This window comes from Schistocerca americana, chromosome 4, assembly GCF_021461395.2.
Source record: "Schistocerca americana isolate TAMUIC-IGC-003095 chromosome 4, iqSchAmer2.1, whole genome shotgun sequence".
In the NCBI taxonomy this organism is placed as follows: domain Eukaryota; kingdom Metazoa; phylum Arthropoda; class Insecta; order Orthoptera; family Acrididae; genus Schistocerca; species Schistocerca americana.
Window position 1 is genome coordinate 619989417 of NC_060122.1, and position 20867 is coordinate 620010283.

At 44.1% G+C, this 20867-nt stretch overlaps 1 protein-coding gene across 1 annotated transcript; it reads right to left on the minus strand.

Annotated features, from left to right (window-relative positions):
• Positions 1-225: 225 nt before the first annotated feature.
• Positions 226-20428, minus strand: LOC124612537 (chitinase-3-like protein 1). Its single transcript, XM_047140806.1, has 11 exons — positions 20295-20428; positions 16396-16465; positions 15971-16147; positions 15663-15757; positions 15442-15573; positions 13144-13271; positions 11687-11813; positions 11396-11581; positions 8647-8769; positions 6670-6825; positions 226-533 (listed from the first exon to the last, which is right to left on the minus strand). The coding sequence occupies exons 2-11, from the start codon at positions 16463-16465 to the stop codon at positions 258-260; spliced, it is 1470 nt and encodes a 489-aa protein (XP_046996762.1). The 5' UTR covers positions 20295-20428; the 3' UTR covers positions 226-257.
• Between the last annotated feature and the right edge of the window lie 439 nt (positions 20429-20867).

Consider the following 20867-nt stretch of genomic DNA (forward strand, 5'->3'; position numbering starts at 1 on the left):
ATAGGCGTTACGTTGGAAAGTACCCTCTGCCGTGTACATCACAGTGATTCGCAGAGTTCAAAACTACATGTCAGTTTCCTTCAAATGTCAGCATCTGACGTGGGACAAGAATGTTTGGTCTACAAATAAGATGCTTTTGCAGTGCACAGTAAAGCTTTATTTAGTCAACGAACGCCATGGCGACTAGCGGAAGTACAATTTGAAGAAGCAGGTACTTGAGTGCAAAGCCGAGGTATCGGCAGACTACGGGAGAGCGTTCAGCAGGCGACGAGGCTCTTGTAGTTGCAGGCCGAGGAAGACTCGTCGAAGACGAGGTCCCCTGGGCAGGTGAACTTGCTGGCGATGTAGCCGCTGCCGGAGGCGGTGCACAGGTAGAAAACGCTGCAGTCGCTGGGGTCCCGAACGTAGCCCGCGGAAATGCACACGCCGGAGGAGGTGCTGGCACTCGCTGCCGTGTTGCTGCTGCTAGAGGAACTGGAACTGCTGCTGGAGCTCGAGCTGGAACTGCTGCTGGAACTGGACGAGCTGGAACTCTGTAAAATACGTCATAGGCTTCAATAAAGGCAGATGGTTCTATCTAATAGTACATCAGAGATACTGTGGGAAGTTGTTCAGCGCTCCCTGGAGTTCCACGCCGTGCTATTAGGCGACATGTTTTATGTGGTCATTCTGCAGCTGTCCTGAAAGCTAGAGAGTTGATGGGTGGCTTCATAAGTTACGCAATTGCTGAATTTCTTCGGAATCGTGCCGGCCATGTGCTCAGGGTATAAGCAAGTACATGTCTGGAAAAACGATTGAAGACTGGAGAACATATTTTTACGTATGTTTGTAACAGTGTTCTTTTTGCGTACATTGATGTATTTGATTACTTGTGTAATAAAGCTTGTTACATCGAAGTTCTCCTTACCATATACCCTAAGCCTTTCGATATTCCGAGAAGTTTGTGACATTTGAGAATTGTGAAAAAGACTTGCGTTCTATTTTGTAACATACACAGCATAAGATTGTAAGTTTCGTTGTGATTGAAAACTTTGTTCCTAGAGAGAAGGAAAGATGAATTACGTCTTTTTGTTTGCGCTTTATAAAGTAATTGATTCAGTTTTTGACAGTCCCAATAGGGATTATTCCAGTAGCTGTCTTTTTTATTTTATTTATGATTTTCTGGAAATGTTACGCTTGTGACCAGATAGTCATCCCTAAAAGTCCATCATGCATGAAGTCCATGAATGGCTCCGTGTAGTAATCGAACATTAACATTTCCAGTCAATGACCGTTTCACTTGTACAAGAGGACTTAGTCCATTCCACGTTAACATAGCCCACAACATTATGGAGCTACTACCAGCTTGCGAGTGACTTGTTGACAACTTGGGGCCACGGTTTCGTGGGGTCTACCCCACACTCGCAGCCAACTGTCGGCTCTTACCAACTGAAATCGGGACTCATCTGACCGGTCACTGTTTTCCAGTCATCTGGGGTCCAACAAATATTGTCAGGAGCCTCGGAGAGGCGCTGCAGGCGACGACGTGCTGTTAGCAAAGGCACTCGCGTCGGCCGTCTGTTGCCATAGCACGCTGTCCTAACGGAAACGTTCGTCGTATGTCCCACATTGATTTCTGCGGTTATTTCTAGCACTGTTGCTTCTCTGATAGGACTGACAACTACCGGTTGTTAAACGAAGGCCGTCGATCACTGTGTTGTCCTTGGTGAAAGATAATGCCTGAAATTTGGTATTCTCGACACACTCTTGACATTGTGCATCTCGGAGTACTGAATTCCCTAACGATTTCCGAAATGGAATGTCCCATGCATCTACATGCAACTACCATTCCGCGTTGATTCCCTTCGTGCGGCCATAATCACGTCGAAAACCTTTTCACACCAATCACCTGAGAACAAATGACAGCTCCGCCAATGGACTGCCCTTTTATACCTTGTGTCCGCGATACTACCGCCATTTGTACATGTGCATATCGCTACCCCATGAAATTTGAAATAAGGACTATGGGACCAAACTGCTAAGATCATCGGTTCCTAAGCTTACGCACTACTTAATTTAACGTAAACTACGAAGGGCGTGACCGAGCGAGGTGGCGCAGTGGTTAGCACACTGGACTCGCATTCGGGAGGACGACGGTTCAATCCCGTCTCCGGCCATCCTGATTTAGGTTTTCCGTGATTTCCCTAAATCGTTTCAGGCAAATGCCGGGATGGTTCCTTTGAAAGGGCACGGCCGATTTCCTTCCCAATCCTTCCCTAACCCGAGCTTGCGCTCCGTCTCTAATGACCTCGTTGTCGACGGGACGTTAAACACTAACCACCACCACCACCACGAAGGGCGTTCAAAACGTTTTGCACAGTCATCTCCAATTTTTTTGTTTTCTGCAGGAGAAGAATGAAACCTTTTGTGAACATTCTTGGAACATTTAACTATAAGTTGGTATATGAAAGTATTTTATTTACAGGTGAGCCATAATGGACCGTGAAGTAGATGTCAGGTTGCGACAACGGCCGGTGATGGAGTTCCTCTTCAAGACCGGCGATGACTCTGCCACATCGATTCACAGGAAGTTGCTCCCTGTTTGTGGGGAGGACACAGTGGATCGCAGCAGAGGACAATCCACGATGCGGCAGACCATCGACGGCACTGAGTGATGTGAATAAAGAGACCATTGATCAAATCATCGAAAATGACAGATGTGTGACGACACGACAGCTTGCTGAAATGACTCGTTTGTCATTGGGTAGCGTGGAATCACTGGTACAGCCACCAAGATACAGAAAAATTTGTCCACGTTGGGTGCCAAGGTTATTGATAAAAGAAATGAAAACGATGGGGAAGAATGTGTGCGAGGATGTCATGAAGATCTTTACTGAAGAGTGGAAATAATGTTTTGACGGCGTCACTACCTAGGATGAAACATGGTTGTTTTTGTCCGAACCTGAGAGCAAAATCCAATCCATGGAGTGGCGTCATCCGGGTTCCTGTCGGAAGAAGAAACCAAGACTTTCACGAACAGCAGGCCGAAAGGTGATGGCCTCCTTCTTTGGGATCAGTGTGGTGTCATTTTCATTGACTTTTTGGAACCTGACTCCACAATTAACCGGGACTGCTACTGTTTGTCCTTGGACAAACCGCGACGTGCCATCAAGACCCACAGACCACAGCTTCAGGGTCAGCTCATCAGACTACACCATGTCAATGACAAACCCCATACAGCCCTTACGACGCAGGAGAAAATCAGGAAAATGGGTTGGGAAATGGTTCCTCATCCTCCCTACAGTTCAGACTTGGCTCCGTCTGATTTTTACCTCTTTGGTCGTCTGAAGGCCCACCTGTGCGGTAAAATATTTGATAGTGAGAAAGACCTTATTTCCTGTGTCACGCGATGGAGTAAAAATCAATACCCAGAATTTTACCAAAGCTCATTTACATCATGGAAAGAACGTTGGGCCAGGTGCGTCACAGTTGATGGAGGCTACACTGAGTAGGCTCAATGTATAACTAAATGTTACAAGTATGTTCACAAAAAATTTCATTCTCCTCCTGCAAAAAATAAAAAAATTAGAGATGACTGTGTAAAACTTTTTGAACGCCCTTTGTAACTTACGCTAAGGACAAGACACAGACACCCATTCCCGAGGGAGGTTTCGAACCTCCGACGCGAACCATGACAAGATGCCCTAGACCGCACGGCTACGCCAAACGCCGCTACCCCATGACTTTTGCACCTCAGAAAGTATAATAAATTTCACAATAAGTCGGACGGAGCTTATAATGTTCGCTACACATACAGGGCGAGATAAATTAGCGCACTCCAGAGCGTTTTCTTGCATATTATCAGCACAGAAATGTATATGACAGTATTTCGCTGTGTGATATTTTCGGTAGAAAACTGACGTACGTGAATGTCGAACTGGCAACACTGTTCTCACATATACGACAAAATATTCATTAAAGACTTTGTAACAGCATTACCCAATTACTGGAGCAGTTAAGAGTATACGTTTGAAGTACTCTAGCCGGAGAGTTTCGCGTCCATTTGGGAGCGTGTTCGTTCTTATTTGGCAATTTTAGCCTGCATCACGGTAAGATAGCGCTATCTAGCTTCTTAATCGTTATACCGACGTTCTATCAGGTCTCATAAAAATCATGTGTTTTTGTTGTGGCGTTAACGACCAATATCTATAGAGCAACCTACCCGAAACTTAGGAGGCTCTAGATTAATCAGTTGAATTAATTTCACTGACGCGAAATTCAGTAAATATGGATGAAATCAATGAATAGGCAATGGCACCTAAAGATAAAAGCGAAGCAACATTTAAAAATTCTGAACTTCAGTCTAGTGAACAGTCGTGATGGCCCTCCATCCTGTTCCTACTTCTGGTATTCATCTTCACATGCAATTATATTTGTTCATAAGTAATAGGAAGTAATAGAAAGAACAGTTAGTGTTGGTGAAATCTTCAGTGAGGCACTGAGGCGCACTCAGATAGCTTGAGCATTCGGCGGCTGCCCGCGGAAAGAAGGAAGTTTTGGTTCGAGACGCAGTCTGGCACATACTTTAATTAATCAAGACGTATTCATTACTTTTAGATTAACCTGCACTACATTACATTCATGTAATTAGGTGATAAAAGTCAGGGGATAGTAATATGCACATATACAGACGGTGGTAATATCGTGCATACAAGGTACAAAGAGCAGTATTCAGGTGATTCAAGTGAAAAGTTTCCCGGCATGATTATGACCGCACGACGGGAATCAATATACTATGAAGGCGGAATGGTAGTTGGAGTTAGATGCATGGGACATTCCATTTCGGAAATCGTGAAGGAACTCACTTTTCCGAGATCCACAGTGTCAAGAGTTTGCCAAAAATGCCAAATTTCATTCATTGCCTCTCACTACGGCCAACACAGTGGCCGACGACCTCCACTTAACGACCGAGAGCAGCGGCGTTTGCGTAGAGTTGTCAGTGCTAAAACACAAACAACACTGCGTGAAATAACCGCAGAAATCAATGTGGGAAGTACGTCGAACGTATCCTTTAGGACAGCGCAGCGAAATTTGGCGTTAATAGGATATGGCAGCAGATGACCGACGCGAGTGCGACATCGCCTACGGCCCCTCTCCTGGACTCGTGACCGTATCGGTTGGACCCTAGACAGCTGAAAAACCGTGACCTGGCCAGACGAGTCCCGATTTCAGTTGATAAGAGCTGATGGTAGGGTTCGAGTGTGGGGCGGATCCCATGAAGCCATGGACCCAGGTTGTCAACGAGGCACTGTGCAAGCTGGTAGTAGCTTCATAACGATGTGGGCTGATTTTACATGGAATGGACAGATCATTGACTGTAAATCGTTATTCGGCTACTTGGAGTGACCATTTGCAGCCATTCATGGACATAATCTCAAACAATGATGGAATTTTTATGGATGTTATTGTCCCATGTTAGCAGGCCACAATTGTTCTCGATTGGTCTGAAGAACATTCTGGACAGTTCGAGCGAATGATTTGGACATATCGCCAGGCATGAATCCGATCGAACATTTGTGGGACGTAATCGAGAGGTCAGTTCGTGTACAAAACCGTGCACCGTCAACACTTTCGCAGTTATGGACGGATGTAGAGGCACATGGCTCAATATTTCTACAGGCGACTTCCAACGACTTGTTGAGTCCCTGCCACTTCGGGCTGCTGCACTACGCAGCGCAACAGCAGGTCCGACACGATATTAGGTGGTATTCCGTGACTTCCGTCTCCTCAGTGTAAACCTGCAGATTCTTCTTTTTTTTCCTTTTGCTAATGCCTTTGACTAGCATAGGCGCAGGGTCGGCATTGTTATTAACGAACTTGGCATGCTTAATTTAAGTTGTGGCCGGATGGCGTTCCTGTCGTCATCGTGTTACCCTCCTGGGGTGGAAAATATGTACCCCAACTTTTGCGTATCGGATTACGCATGTGAAAGTGAGAGACGATTTTCTGTACGTTTGAGAATCGTGTTAACTGTGACGCGACTAGGGTACCAACCTGCTATTCACCTGGTAGGATGTGGAAAACCGCCTAAAAACCACATTCAGACTGGCCGGCACATCGACCTTCGTCGTTAATCCTCCGGACGGATTCTATCTGGGGCCATCGCACCACCTCGTCCCTGAATCGGTGCTTTAACGCGCACGGCTATCAGGATGGGTTCATAAACACAAGTTGTGCATAAAAAATGAGGTAAGAAGGTAGGTGTGTAACAGCGCTTCAAACAGGGTTAGAGTTTTGTCAGGCAGGGGCTGCGAGCACATAGTTCTTGGAAGCGTGTAGGACCCTCTATCTCTCAGCTGGAACCACTCATTGCTTCCTTACATCTTCGCGTTACGTGTTTTCTAAGAGTGAGATTGGTATCATAGCAAAGAAGATGTCCAGGATGCTCTGCATTGAACAGGTGAAGCATCAAAGACACGTTCTAACGTCTCACATAAGAAAATAAAATTTTAACTACGTGAAAAATACATTGGAAACTAATGAAAAACTGGTTGTTGTAAATGGATATGAAATCGTCGGGATACGTGGGATATCATTCAGAGGAAAAAAAAAAGAACCAGAAGAAGGGAACGTAGGCAGTATAATGTGTATGCGTCATAAGCTGCTGTTAACTACAGTGACCACACTTACTGAGGAACTGCTGTTGGTGGAGGTGATTCCACGAAGGACCTCGTTGATGGTGCTGAGAAGAGGGTAAGTCTTCGAGCCGCAGAGGCCTTTGAAATCGTCTGTCTCCAGGCTCCAGATCATTCCACCAGCCAGGCCCATGTCGAGAACGTATTGGGACTGAAAACAAACATCAAAAAACATAGTTGTTGCCGATGTATATTGGTATATGCCATGCAGTGGTTGACATCAGAACATTACTCTAAGTTCATAGCTGGGAGTACAAAGGGGAAGGAAGATTAATTTTTATCAATGGAAACCCACACTGCAGATCTTCAACAGTGTTTGTCTTGCTAGATCCGAATCTGTCTTCTGTTAATAGAATGAATCCTATTTTTAGTGCTCCGATACCTTTTATTACTCTTTATGTATTGCTTGCTATTATTCAATGGCTGTTACTACGGGCAACTTGTTTTTCAATTTTTGTTCTTGGTGGGCATTGAATTTTTAAACATGTGACAGCCTTTATCTCTTGGTATTACTGGTTACCTAGTTGAGCAACTAGTCGCTTGTAGCGGTCTGTTTCTTTATCAACGTCTGAGGTGACTTATTAAGGAACTGAGGAACATCCTGACTTGACTACAAAGTTTCCGGGAGTATTCCTGGTATCGCCTAGTGGTTGGTTCCTCCTCAGCAGATAACAGGCCGGGAAGTAACTCAGAAAATGGAGTATGCGACGCAGCGCCTCATTTCGAAGCCGTTGCAATTTCTCAGTGTGAGATTTTGCTTTTGTGTCCCAGATGGAGCAGACAAGTTACATCGAACACCAGACTGTCGCTGCATGCAATGTGTAATGATGACCTTGCATTAATTAGTGGGTAAAATGCGCACAGGATTTGAGGTATCTTCTTCCACGCCTGGTTTGCGTGCTGTCTCCATGTAAGCCGTCGATTAACTCCCACTCCTAGGTATCTGTCTATCACTGTCCATTGAAATGGAGTGTGAGGGGTCTCCAGTTTGGTTCAAATGGCTCTGAGCACTATGGGACTTAACTTCTGAGGTCATCAGTCCCATATAGACTTAGAACTACTTAAACCTAACTAACCTAAGGACATCACACACATCCATGCCCGAGGCAGGATTCGAACTTGCGACCGTAGCGGTCGCGCGGTTCCAGACAGGTCTCTAGTTTTTCGCGATCATCTCTTGATGAGTGGCAGTGCCTGACTTTCGCTGCTGGCCAGGGTGGCCGAGCGGTTCTAGGCGCTACAGTCTGGAACCGCGCGACCGCTACGGTCGTAGGTTCGAATCCTGCCTCGGGCATGGATATGTGTGATGTCCTTAGGTTAGTTAGGTTTAAGTAGTTCTAAGTTCTAGGGGACTGATGACCTCAGAAGTTAAGTCCCGTAGTGCTCAGAGCCATTTGAACCATTTTTTTGACTTTCGCTGCAATGAGTCCAACTCGCCGGTCCGTTACCAAATGTTTGATATCTCTGCAGGCGTCCTGTAGTCAGGGTTAAGTGCAGCTGGCGAACGGCTCCTGCTTATTAGAGCAGTGTCATCTGAGTAAAAGCACTTGGTGACTAATGGTGAAGTTAGGAGGCAAGTACCCTAGGCACTGCACAAAACAGGTCCTATAACGAATCCCTGCGGCACTCCTGTATGAATCTGTCATTGAGACGATTCGCTGAATGCAATCCATACTGCGAAGGTACGCCAACAGAGGTAGTTCTAGAGATGCTCCACCACTGAGCTTAACATTCGCTAACTATTTATCTTGCTACCTCGAGTTTGCATTACAACATCAACTTCAGGCAACTGTTACTGTCTCACGAAGGCCTTGTAAGGTAAACACTTTAAAGTGAATTACATAAATGCCTTAGAATATCCACACTTGGTATTTTTAACTGGTAAATAACAAGAGTTTCTCCCAGGCTGTGAGGGAAGAATCCGCCAGAATGAATGTGGAAGGGTTTAGAGAATTATAGTGTCGGCTGTTACCTTGAGTCTGATGGATTCTTCGTTGTCGTAGCCAATCCACTGATTTCCGTTCACGGCATATGGCACCTTCTGCTCCTCGTCCCAAACGACTGTCCACCCACCAGCGTTAATCTTTTCACAGATCTGCAAATATGTAAAATATTATACAACCAGTTGTATTTATTCTAAAAAAAATAGTACGTTACTGAAATACATCTCGACGAGATCAATGAATAACGTAATGTACAGCCACTTAGGTAGTAGCAGTACAAAAGCAACTGTGACCTCCAAAATTTCGTCATTACAAGTGGTAAATATTATCTAAAGAAATTTATAAACCAATGAGCGAAATGGAATAAGCACTTGAACTGAAGAATGCCTCTGAAGGGTGTATCTGTATCAGCGGCCCAAACGGACACGAAGGTTGCAGATCGGCAAAAACATCGTAAACTAAGTATTACTCAAGAAAGAAATGTTTTCAGACGAACTTAAGTAATGATGGAGTGCTTTCTTTAGAATAAGAATCAGGTATTAAACAATGTTGTTGTTGTTGTGGTCTTCAGTCCTGAGACTGGTTTGATGCAGCTCTCCATGCTACTCTATCCTGTGCAAGCTTCTTCATCTCCCAGTACTTACTGCAACCTACGTCCTTCTGAATCTGCTTAGTGTATTCATCTCTTGGTCTCCCTCTACGATTTTTACCCTCCACACTGCCCTCCAATACTAAATTTGTGATCCCTTGATGCCTCAGAACATGTCCTACCAACCGGTCCCTTCTTCTTGTCAAGTTGTGCCACAAACTCCTCTTCTCCCCAATTCTATTCAATACCTCCTCATTAGTTATGTGATCTACCCATCTAATCTTCAGTATTCTTCTGTAGCACCACATTTCGAAAGCTTCTATTCTCTTCTTGTCCAAACTATTTATCGTCCATGTTTCACTTCCATACATGGCTACACTCCATACAAATACTTTCAGAAACGACTTCCTGACACTTAAATCTATACTTGATACAATAGAAATGTAAATTGATGGCAATTAATACGGCTGGAGAATACTATATGAGTCAGAGGTGGCCGTGAAGACACGCCCAGAGCAAATGGCGGAGGGAGGGAACGTCAGGCCCACTCATACCAACTACCCACCTTTTAGCTGCTCAGCACATCATATCCTCAACTTTTACCCGCTCAAAGGCACTATATCCGCAACTTTTACCTGTTCAGCACACCAACTTGCCCAAAATTTCCCTTAACGCCTCTACCCAAACTCCGTAACTAGAAGCAAATCTGTGATGATTTTCTCTTATCATCCTCCGCAACACTTCAGTGAAGCATATTTTGAGGAGTGCAACAATGTTAATCTAAAAATTACCATAACATTTTTGTTACAGAAGCTAAATCATTATATTAAACACCATAACTGTCAGAAAGACGACGAAAAAGTGTTCAAAGAAAAAAAATTATATAACAAAGAGCTCAATTGAAAGCACTGTTATGTAAAAGATAAATTTAAGTTAACAATATAAATTGCTACGAACTGTAAAGAAGACACGTTAAGTTGCAGACAGGCACAAATAAAAGACGCTTGCCCAAAATTTTAATTGTGCCTGTCTACATGTGAAAGGGTCTTCTTTGCAGCAAGTAGCAATTTACTTTTTCCTACATTGTTCATATTCCTACCTGGCGTTTCCATTGTTTGATAAATTTAAGATAACACACTTCAAAAATTGCAGTTTGTTCGTTCACTATCTTGCCACTGCGCAGTTTTGTTCTATTTGAATATTTTACAATAAAGGAAGTGTTAGAATTATATATTAATACCTTCAGCTGCTGACGGGCGTTGATATATATCAAAGGGGACAGGTGAAAATGGGATCTCCTTCTTACATGGCAGACGCTCTATGCATCTGAGCCACCGAGGGCACAGAGGATAATGCGACTGCAGGGACTATCTCGCGCACGCCTCCCGCGAGACCCACATTCTCACCTTGTATGTCCACACACTACATTCATAGTGTCCCATCCCAACACACTCATTACTCGTCGAAGACATTCTTTCCAAGTCCCGTAAGAGTTGGGGTAATATGTGTGCATCTGCACAGAAGAAGAAGGTCACGGCCGGTATTGCCAGAACTATATACTTACATGGATATGGTGCCTGTTCTTTCGGACATGTGGTGCCTGTCCGAAAGAACAGACACCATATCCATATAAGTATATTTAATGTGTTGTCCAACTGAATAATTTCTGAAGAAGCGCACAGACAAAAGTTTCGGTATAGGTGTTATCTAAACTGAAAAAAAGCTGTTGCCATCGGTAGAAAATTAAGAGAAACTGGATTGTTCAAGGCCTAGAGAGCCGGCCAAGGTTCTTAACAAAGAGTTGTTCAGACACGAAAATTTGAGTTGATGTTGTTGGATCTCTCTGGGAATGATTCATCAGCAAGCACCTGCTTACGTGACTACGAAATGCAGCCTTCAAAGAGGACATTATGCAGAGTGCTGGAGGATCATAAACAGTTTGCGAAAGGAATGAGGCCCAGCTCAGTCGTTGTATTATGTTGAAACTGGGACTCTGGTCTTGGCGGATGTTACTTTGGACACTTTATGAACCTCAGTTTTGGTATAAGATGTAAGCTGTTTGTATCAGTAAGAAACTAAATATTCATTTTCAACCATTACATCCTTGTCTCAAAGGATCGTCCATCATTTGCATAATGTTGACCATAAAGTATTGGGGTAACTTGAGTAGTAAATAAGTGTGGCAGTACCTCATTGTACCCCATCATGCCGGACTCCATGGTGTATGGCCCGCTGGTGCCGGGTGCAGATGCAGGGGCTCCGACTCCGGTGTTGGCAGTGCTGGACAGGGTGAACGTCCTCCCGTAGGTGCCCATGCCCAGAACAAGTTTTGAGGGGTCGGCTCCATTCTCAATCCAGTAGCGCACACTCGAATCCTGGGAATCGTACAGAAGTGATGTGTCAGCTGCCGCTTGTGCCACCCAACCTGGAGCGTGCTTTTCCAGTGGAGCAGAGTAGTCGAATGGGGGACAGACACTCACCACGTTCAGTTGCCTCTCAGCCTCGGTCTCGTCAGCAGAGCTGGCGTACAGTGGGGCGTTCTGTCCGGTCTTGCCGTCCCACGATCCGTGGAGGTCATACGTCATCAGATTGATGAAGTCCAGGTATCTGTAGAAGATTAAATGTTGCAGGTTGTGATGCCTCTGTAACAGAGGGCTCTACAAGCAGTCTGGGAACACAAAAAGAAAGACAAAGTCACCAGATAATGAGGTTCCGGGACGGCCCCCAATTGTCATAGTATATCTAAGAAAAAGTGTGTTGTTGGTCTGCAGTGTCGGAGATATTTGCACAATGGAGGTGTCCGTGTAGAGTATTACAAGTTTTATGACCTTGCAGTTATTGACACTGCTCAAAAATGGGTTGCTTTTAGGAAGAAGGGTCTTGGCACCCACATGTCATTAGCGCGGTAAAAGAAGGCATTACGTAACACCAACGAAAGTTGCTAACAAATGATTCGACGGGCGCAATGAAGGACCTGAGATGTTCAATGACATGTTGGAACAAATAGAACCTTGCAGGAAGTTAGTGGAGAGATCCTCTGGATGTTATTGTTTTGTTTCTAAACTTACTATGTGATGGAAAGATCTTAATTTCGAATTTAGGCTTTATCGGAGAATTATTCGAGATATCAGAGATGAATGGAAACGTCATTTTGAAGCATCTGGTGACGATGTCCAGTAATAAACGCTTTGAAACACCGCTTCAAGGCGACATTTCCACTCATTTGATGTCCGGTGGAGATTTAATCAAGGCGTTATTTGTTTGAGATTAAGTTTTGTAAAGAGTAATTTTGATCAAACTAGCCAAGGTCCAAAACAGAAATCTTTTGTTTAAATGAAAAGAACTGTAATATATACCGAGCGAGGTGGCGCAGTGGCTAGCACACTGGACTCGCATTCGGGAGGTCGACGGTTCAATCCCGCGTCCGGCCATCCTCATTTAGGTTTCCGTGATTTCCCTAAATCACTCCAGGCAAATGCCGGGATGGTTCCTTTGAAAGGGCACGGCCGACTTCGTTTCCCGCCCTTCCCTAATCCGATGAGACCGATAACCTCGCTGTTTGGTCTCTTCCCCCAAACAACCCAACCCAATTGTAATATAGGTCAGTTATGTTTGTGTAGATGGTGTGCCAAATCTTTTGTTATTGACCGCAAATGCCACACTCAAGTGCAGTTGCTTATAATTAACATATGTAATTAATGTATGTGAACTGCTCAATTGTCACCTAATAAATCCATCAGTACTTAGTTAACTTCAGTAGCAGTGATAACAAATTGATCACCACATTAATTAGCTTCCCAAAGTAAGCAAAATTGCATAGTGCATAAAACGGCACCTAGTATGGAGATACTAGCTAATCGCTCGCTACAAGGTGTTTTATTGTGATCTCGGTACTCTGGGGAGCGGATAAGGTATATGTTGCTCGTTTTCGACTTACTTGGATATTTGTGGAACGTCGTACGCTGTTCCGATTAGATAGCGACCGACACCCACTGCGGCCGTCAGAAGATACCCGTATTTGTCGAATTCTGTCCTCAGCTCCTTAATCAGCTCAACGAACGCCGTCTGAAACAGAAATTTTCTAGCGTCAGATCTCTATGTATCCATAACTTAGCGAAGGACACTGTGACTCACGTTAACGCTAATAACACAACGTAATTACTGTAATACAGACAGGTGGTGGAGAAAAATTTTCAGGCTGCATCTCCTAACAACCAACGCTTTTTGATCTTTTCTTTTTTGCATTACCAGCTTAGAGACGTCATGGTACAGATTTACAAAAAATGAAAACTGATTCACTAACCATGTATCATTGTAACAGGAAAACTTTTGAGTTAAAAAAATACAAATAGTTCCAGTATGCGAGAAATACAGTGTGTCGTCAAAAGTTTGCAAACATCAAGTGAAATGTGGTGTGTATGAGGCCGTGCCTTGCATCCGAGGAGTAAAAGGTTTATGCACAATACTAATTGTGAAGAAATGACAGTACCATTTACGAGAGCTGTTCGGAAAGTAAATGAAAACCACAGTGAAAATCAACAATTTTTTATTCGCAACAGTTAACCACACCTTGCAGCTACCTCTCTAATTAGTCGCCGCTCCGACTTAGACATCTGTCGTGGCGTTTTACAAACTTTCAGTACCCTCGCCACAGAAATCAGCCGCCTGTGCTTTCCGCCAATTCTCTAAGCTGGTCTATCTTTCGTTGTTTGTGCCAAAATGTTGTCTTCATGGCCAGCGGTTCATGTGAGCAGAGATGAACAACGGAGGGAGCCAATTAAGGGCTGTATTATGGGTGATCAAACACTTCCCATCGAAAATGCTACAGGAGTGTCTTCATTGCCTCTGAAGAATGCGGCTGAAAATTGTCTTGAAGAGAGAAACGCATGACATTTATGTTATGTGCGCTGCATAGCTTCAGGCGAAATCCCTCACTAAATCAACAGACTTGGTGAGAGGCTTTGTTGTTTTAGGCATCTCTGTGATCACTTTGCGCTCTGAACTGGAAAGAGCGATCGACAGGCCCAACACATCTGTGGAAAAGTTCCATCGGGTCTTCTTAGTAGTTTCCATTACGCGCCCAATCGGACCTTACTTACCGAATGCGCCTCGTGTTAATAAAGGAAATAAAATTACCAGAATGAATCTACTACCATTATGGCCCTCAGCAAATAGTACTGCCTAGTATTACTTTCATCTATTACGTTATTTTTGACGTGTTTAAGATACTGCCATCATCAGATCCTGTAATAACCAGCAAAATCTGTGTATAAAAAATTAGAAGTCAACATCCGTAAAATCTCATCCAAAAAATCCCTCAAACGAAGTTCAACTTAACGTGAAACTCTCCAGCAGAGTTCGCTACTGAATGGCCGCTTCGCCTTATGCTTCATTGCACACTGACAGTAAGCGAAACGTAGTATAAAGTAATACAATAAAATAAATAATCGTTCAGCGACCTTGCCAGTATTATTCGCAAAACAGGATGGTTGGTGTCTGAAGAACGAACAAGATTGTGCTGGCAGGGCTTTTTACTGCATTGGGTGCGGCATTTCTTTTTCGAACCTGACGAAAGATAGCTCATTACGTTTTTCAGCAGCCACTGCCAAAAACTAGACCTTTTAATGCACTGTTGCAGTTTACCGAGGCTAAATGTTCAGCACGAAGAGTTCCTGAAACAGGGCGGTCGTCCTTTAGGAGTATAGTCAAATGGCAACACTGAAATCCTTCATGTCAAGTATCAACTCTACTCAAGTGGCCTGGTGCCATCTCAGCTAAAAGCGTTAACTCGCTTTCGAACGACAGGAAATGTCTCGCTGTCCAAAGTCGTGAGATAGACAAGATGTTTGAACAGTGTTTTTCCCGAGTGTTTGGTTCTCTATAATGATGGAGCTTTAGTCCTGAGTCAAATTCTAGCTATTTAGTTTCTTATTTGTCCGTACACAGAATGGAGGCCTCAGAGCGCAGACCATTGGTGCGCACCAACCGACAAATAACATGTGTATGATTTACTATGTTATCGGATCAGTTCTATTATTTTTTTGGTGTGCCAGTGTCGCTTGAGACTATAGCTGCAAGTGTTTGGGGTCGTTCTGAAATTTTGCAAAACTAAATCAGCATTTGAAATTGTACCTTATGCCTTAATGAGAGCAGCAACACACTTACTTGGTCAGATCAGATCTCAGAATGGTTTCCATACAAAAGAACGCACTTCTCGATGCAGGGAGTGACTCACCAGATCTCCTGGAGAACCGCCACGGTTAGCCGGATATTCCCAGTCCAGGTCGAAGCCATCAAAGCCGTACGTCTTCACGAAATTCACGACGTTTTGCACGAATATTGCTCGCAGCGAGGCATCGTTCATTACCTTTATAACACAGAAGCAGGCAGCGTGACGTCATTAGCAAAACAACTAAAAGGACAACAAATCTGCACTGCGCTTTGTGTTCTACTTACAGCCGAGTACGTAGCAGAACCTTCATTCCATCCTCCAATGGCAACCAGAGTTTTCGTGTTGGACGATTTCAGTGCGTTGAAGCGGTTATATGCGTCTAGCGTGAAAGGAAAAAGTCAGTGACACATCTAGTACATTTTATTGCAATATGTGGAAATATTACGTTATTTATTCACTTTACAGGGCACCATTTTAACTTCAATAAACCTCGAATTCTCTGACGCGAAAGAATCACACGTGAAACGTTAGAAAATTGAGCACGTAGCTGTGATTATTATAGTTTGTTCGAATCTTCCGTTAGCTGACTTACTTTTTCCACTTGGAAGGTCCAGCCACTCATCCAGAATCCTGACCTCTCCTGCAGACGTTATGCCAACGAAAGTGTAGATGAGGTGCGTGCACAGCTCCGGCTGAATGTACTCTATCTCAAACCTGCCGTTTCCGTTCCTGTAAGCGGACCAGCTGCCGTGGTAGCACACGACCTTTTCTGGAAAACAGTGCGAGCGTCATTTCATAGCTGTGGTGAGCACAAACAAAAATAACGAAACAATGATGGAAGAAGAAAGTACGTAACTACAGTATGTTTGAGACTCCAGAACCTGAAGTAACCTTTCAGAAGGTAACACAAAAGCAAATAATATATTGAGTTCTATGCTTCATTTGGCCTCTACATTCACATGGCTTTATCACGAGAACACACAGGCATAGGCGTATAGGAGTTTGGGCTAAACTTACTATCTTCGGCACCACAGATGCTGAGAGAAACGCCGAGGATCACGGCAAGTCCAAGCAAGAAGTGAGACATCTGTGAACACAAAAAATTTTTACTTTGTGATGACTGATCATGTGAACATACAAGAAAGAAAAGCGTTGAAATCATCTTGAGAAGTTTCGTAACATAACCTCAGTTATATATTACTAGTTTAGCGCCCGCTGCTGCCCTCGGGTAGACGGTATGGTTTAATTAAGGCCATAGAAGTATGGTCTTTTCCGAATGTATTTCTGACCAAAAAGCGATTCTGGTAGCTGGAGTCGAAGGTTTTTTTAAATCGTGTCTTTTGAGTTACCGTGGTGATATTTCCATAGAAACTTTCATCCCCTAACACGTATTTCTTTATTTCTAACCGCCGGCCGAAGTGACCGTGCGGTTAAAGGCGCTGCAGTCTGGAACCGCAAGACCGCTACGGTCGCAGGTTCGAATCCTGCCTCGGGCATGGATGTTTGTGATGTCCTTAGGTTAGTTAGGTTTAACTAGTTCTAAGTTCTAGGGGACTAATGACCTCAGCAGTTGAGTCCCATAGTGCTCAGAGCCTTTTGAACCATTTTTTTATTCCTAACCGAGATAGCAAAATATTTTCATGAAAATTTTCATCCCCTGTATCATTCCTTTAGGGGCTGAATTTCCAAAAACACTGAAACCCGTATTTTATTTATTTTTTAATTTCGAACAGAGATGTCATATGCAACATATTGTTTCGATGTCTTTTCTGTATCAGAGTACACACTTGGTACACGTCAATGTGAGCATTAGTTAGTCTGCATTCAAACGTGTGGTGCGAGTTATGCTAAACTGTAGTTTCAGTCGTGTCTGTCTGTGGTAAATTACTAGGAACCAGCTACTTTCCGCTTCGCACTGGACAATGGCCTGAGAAATACAAGTGTAGGACTACGAGTCCATGAAGTGCAAGACTCTAAAGGACGTCTCATACCGCTCTAACGGGACGCTTACAGCGCACGTATCAGTCTGCGCTTGATGTGGAAATACTATTGATGGAATTCAGCAGTAAGTGTTCTTGAAGAGTGATATTACACTTACATTATTACAAATGAATATGATACTGGACGGGTGGAGGGTTCTCAGTAAGTAGCCTACTGCCCTCGAATACCAACAGGTGTTACTCCCATTTCTACGAAGGACGATCGTACAAGCTACATCCTACGTAATATAAATTCACCTAGACCTTCTTGGGGCCGTCAAGTAAGAGTGTAATAAAACTTCGAGTTTTCGACGATAACCCCCGTCGCCTTCATCAGGAGCAAACGGACTGTTGTGACAATTGCTGTGGTGGTCTTATATCAGCCCGTGATTAGTTGATCAACGACAGTGTGAAGTCATCATGGGAATCCTGTAGATATGTGCGATGCTGGTAGCTTCACTGCTCCCATTGGAACGTAAGCAACTCGACGAATTTCTTAACGTCGAGACGCCGCTTCCGTGAGCAACTAGAATCAGCGAGGATTATAGCTGTTGCCCAAGGTGAGGTTGTTGTTGAACAATGTCTCGCTGCCATAGGTCAATCAGATATCAACTGCGTCTTTTTAAATAGGAATCCCCATTTTTTATTGCATATTCGTGTGGTACATAAAGAAATATGAATGTTTTAGTTGGATCACCTTTTTCGCTTTGTGATAGATGGAGCTGTAATAGTCACAAACGTATAAGTACGTGGTATCACGTAACATTCCGCCAGTGCGGACGGTATTTGCTTCGTGATACATTACCCGTGTTAAAATGGGCCCTTTACCAATTGCGGAAAAGATCGATATCGTGTTGATGTATGGCTATTGTGATCAAAATGCCCAACGGGCGTGTGCTATGTATGCTGCTCGGCATCCTGGACGACATCACCCAAGTGTCCGGACCGTTCGCCGGATAGTTACGTTAATCAAGGAAACAGGAAGTGTTCAGCCACATGTGAAACGTCAACCACGACATGGAACAAATGATGATGCCCAAGTAGGTGTTTTAGCTGCTGTCGCGGCTAATCCGCACATCAGTAGCAGCCAAATAGCGCGAGAATCTGGAATCTCAAACGCGTCGGTGCTGAGAATGCTGCATCAACATCGATTGCACCCGTACTATATTTCTATGCACCGGGAATTGCATGGCGACGACTTTGAACGTCGTGTACAGTTCTGCCACTGGGCACAAGAGAAATTACGGGACGATGACAGATTTTTTGCACGCGTTCTATTTAGCGACGAACCGTCATTCACCAACAGCGGTAACGTAAACCGGCATAATATGCACTATTTGGCAACGGAAAATCCACGATGGCTGCGACAACTCAAACATCAGCGACCTTGCCGGCTTAACGTATGGTGCAGCATTATCGGAGGAAGGATAATTGGTCCCCATTTTATCGATGGCAATCTAAATGGTGCAATGTATGCTGATTTCCTACGTAATGTTCTACCGATGTTACTACAAGATGTTTCACTGCATGACAGTATGGCGATGTACTTCCAGCATGATGGCTGTTCGGCACATAGCTCGCGTGCGGTTGAAGCGGTATTGAATAGCGTATTTCGTGACAGGTGGATTGGTCGTCGAAGCACCATACCATGGGCCGCATGTTCACCGGATCTGACGTCCCCGGATTTCTTTCTGTGGGGAAAGTTGAAGGATATTTGCCATCGTGATCCACCGACAACGCCTGACAATATGCGTCAGCTCATTGTCAATGCATGTGCGAACATTACGGAAGACGAACTACTCGCTGTTGAGAGGAATGTCGTTACACGTATTGCCAAATGCATTGAGATTCACGGTCATCATTTTGAGCATTTATTGCACTAATGTGGTATTTACAGGTAATCACGCTGTAACAGCATGCGTTCTCATAAATGATAAGTTCACAAAGGTACGTGTATCACATTGGAACAACCGAAATAAAATGTTCAAAAGTACCTACGTTCTGTATTTTAATTTAAAACGCCTATCTGTTACCAACTGTTCGTCTAAAATTGTGAGCCATATGTTTGTGGCTATTACAGAGCCATCTATCAAAAAACGAAAAAAGTGGTCGAACTAAAACATTCATAGCGGTCCAACCATAGCGCCATCTGGTTTCCCCCTTCAAGCTAGACAAGTTTCGTTCTTTGTAGTTTTTTCGTTTGACGCTTATTTAGTGAGATATTTGGCCCGGTCACGATCAATAGACCACCATATATATATATATATATATAAATATATATATCACTTAAACCGGTTACACCATGTAACCATGGGTGCTAACAAAGTCTCATATGACAGCGTGCTGTCATTGAATGTCCTGTTAAAGAGGAAAAACTTGCTGCTGAAATTTGTCTCAAACTCAAGCGAGCTTTAAAGGATGTGTGAATGGGTGCGAGCAATATTAGGAAAGATGCCAAACGCTTCAGAGGTGGGAACATGCGCACGGGCTACTCGTATATTACGGCACGTGACAAGGAAAGAGTGGATGAATTCATTGGAGAAGAAATGCAGCAAAACTTGAAGCAGAACACAATGGGGTGCAGGAAAAGCACGAACTCTTTGGTTAGCAAAAAGCTTGTTTCCGTTTGGTCCCTGAAGAGTACAAAGTTCAGAGAAGAACAATCACCTAACACCTTCCTCAGAGATATCGAAATAAAGGTGGCCATTTTTTCTTTGGCGAACATTGTAACCAACGATGAAAGGTGCATCACTAAGATTAAGACGAGGTGCATAGTGCATCCAAAAACTAAAAATTAAGTTTACAACAAGGAGTTCCTCGTGACTTTCGGTGAGGTAATTGCACTTTCCAGTCGAAGGCAACCGTACTCGAGTGCCATGGACGACGGGAACAAGAGAACAGCTTCAGAGTGAACAAGTAGAGGGTGAGCAGGCTTACCTTGATCCTGGAGATGGCCTCGCTGACTGATGTGTGGGACAGCAGGAGGGAACAGCTTATATAGGCCGTGCGAGCCTCACAAAGGGGATATGACAAAGGCTACCGCCTTTTATTGCGGACGAGTTTGCACGGCTTACCGGAAGATGTGCCGCATAAGGAGAGAGGAGCAAACTGCTTACATTAGACTAAACGCCAGAGCAAACGGGGATTAAGATCCTCCTTCACCTGGCGTCAAATGCGCCGCTAGTTGAGGTACTGCGGACCTGTGCCAAACCCAACAACGCAGCGCTTTGCGTTATCGCGCGCTCCTCTGCCTGCGACACGGCCGCCCATGTTGACATACCAGAGATTTGCTCTCCGATACGACTGATAATTTCGGCGCAATATCGTCTGCTGACTGGGGACTTCGCGAAATTCGTAGCCGAGATTGATACGTAGCTTTCTCCTCGTCAGCCTTCTGAATGGTTTGACGCCGTCTGCCACAACTTCGTCTCCTGTGCCAATCACTAATCTCAAAGTAGGAAAAGGAAAAGCAAATTAGAGTTCAACGTCACGTTGAAGTGCGATCATTGC

What these genes read in the sequence shown, in the direction of transcription:
- LOC124612537 (XM_047140806.1), bottom strand. Translation starts at nt 16,465, where the DNA reads ATGTCTCACTTCTTGCTTGGACTTGCCGTGATCCTCGGCGTTTCTCTC. An exon ending in CATCTGTGGTGCCGAAGATA is followed by an intron (nt 16,148 to 16,395) that starts GTAAGTTTAGCC and finishes ACTGTTTTCCAG; the next exon opens with AAAAGGTCGTGTGCTACCAC. An exon ending in GACGTTCCACAAATATCCAA is followed by an intron (nt 11,814 to 13,143) that starts GTAAGTCGAAAA and finishes AATCTTCTACAG; the next exon opens with ATACCTGGACTTCATCAATC.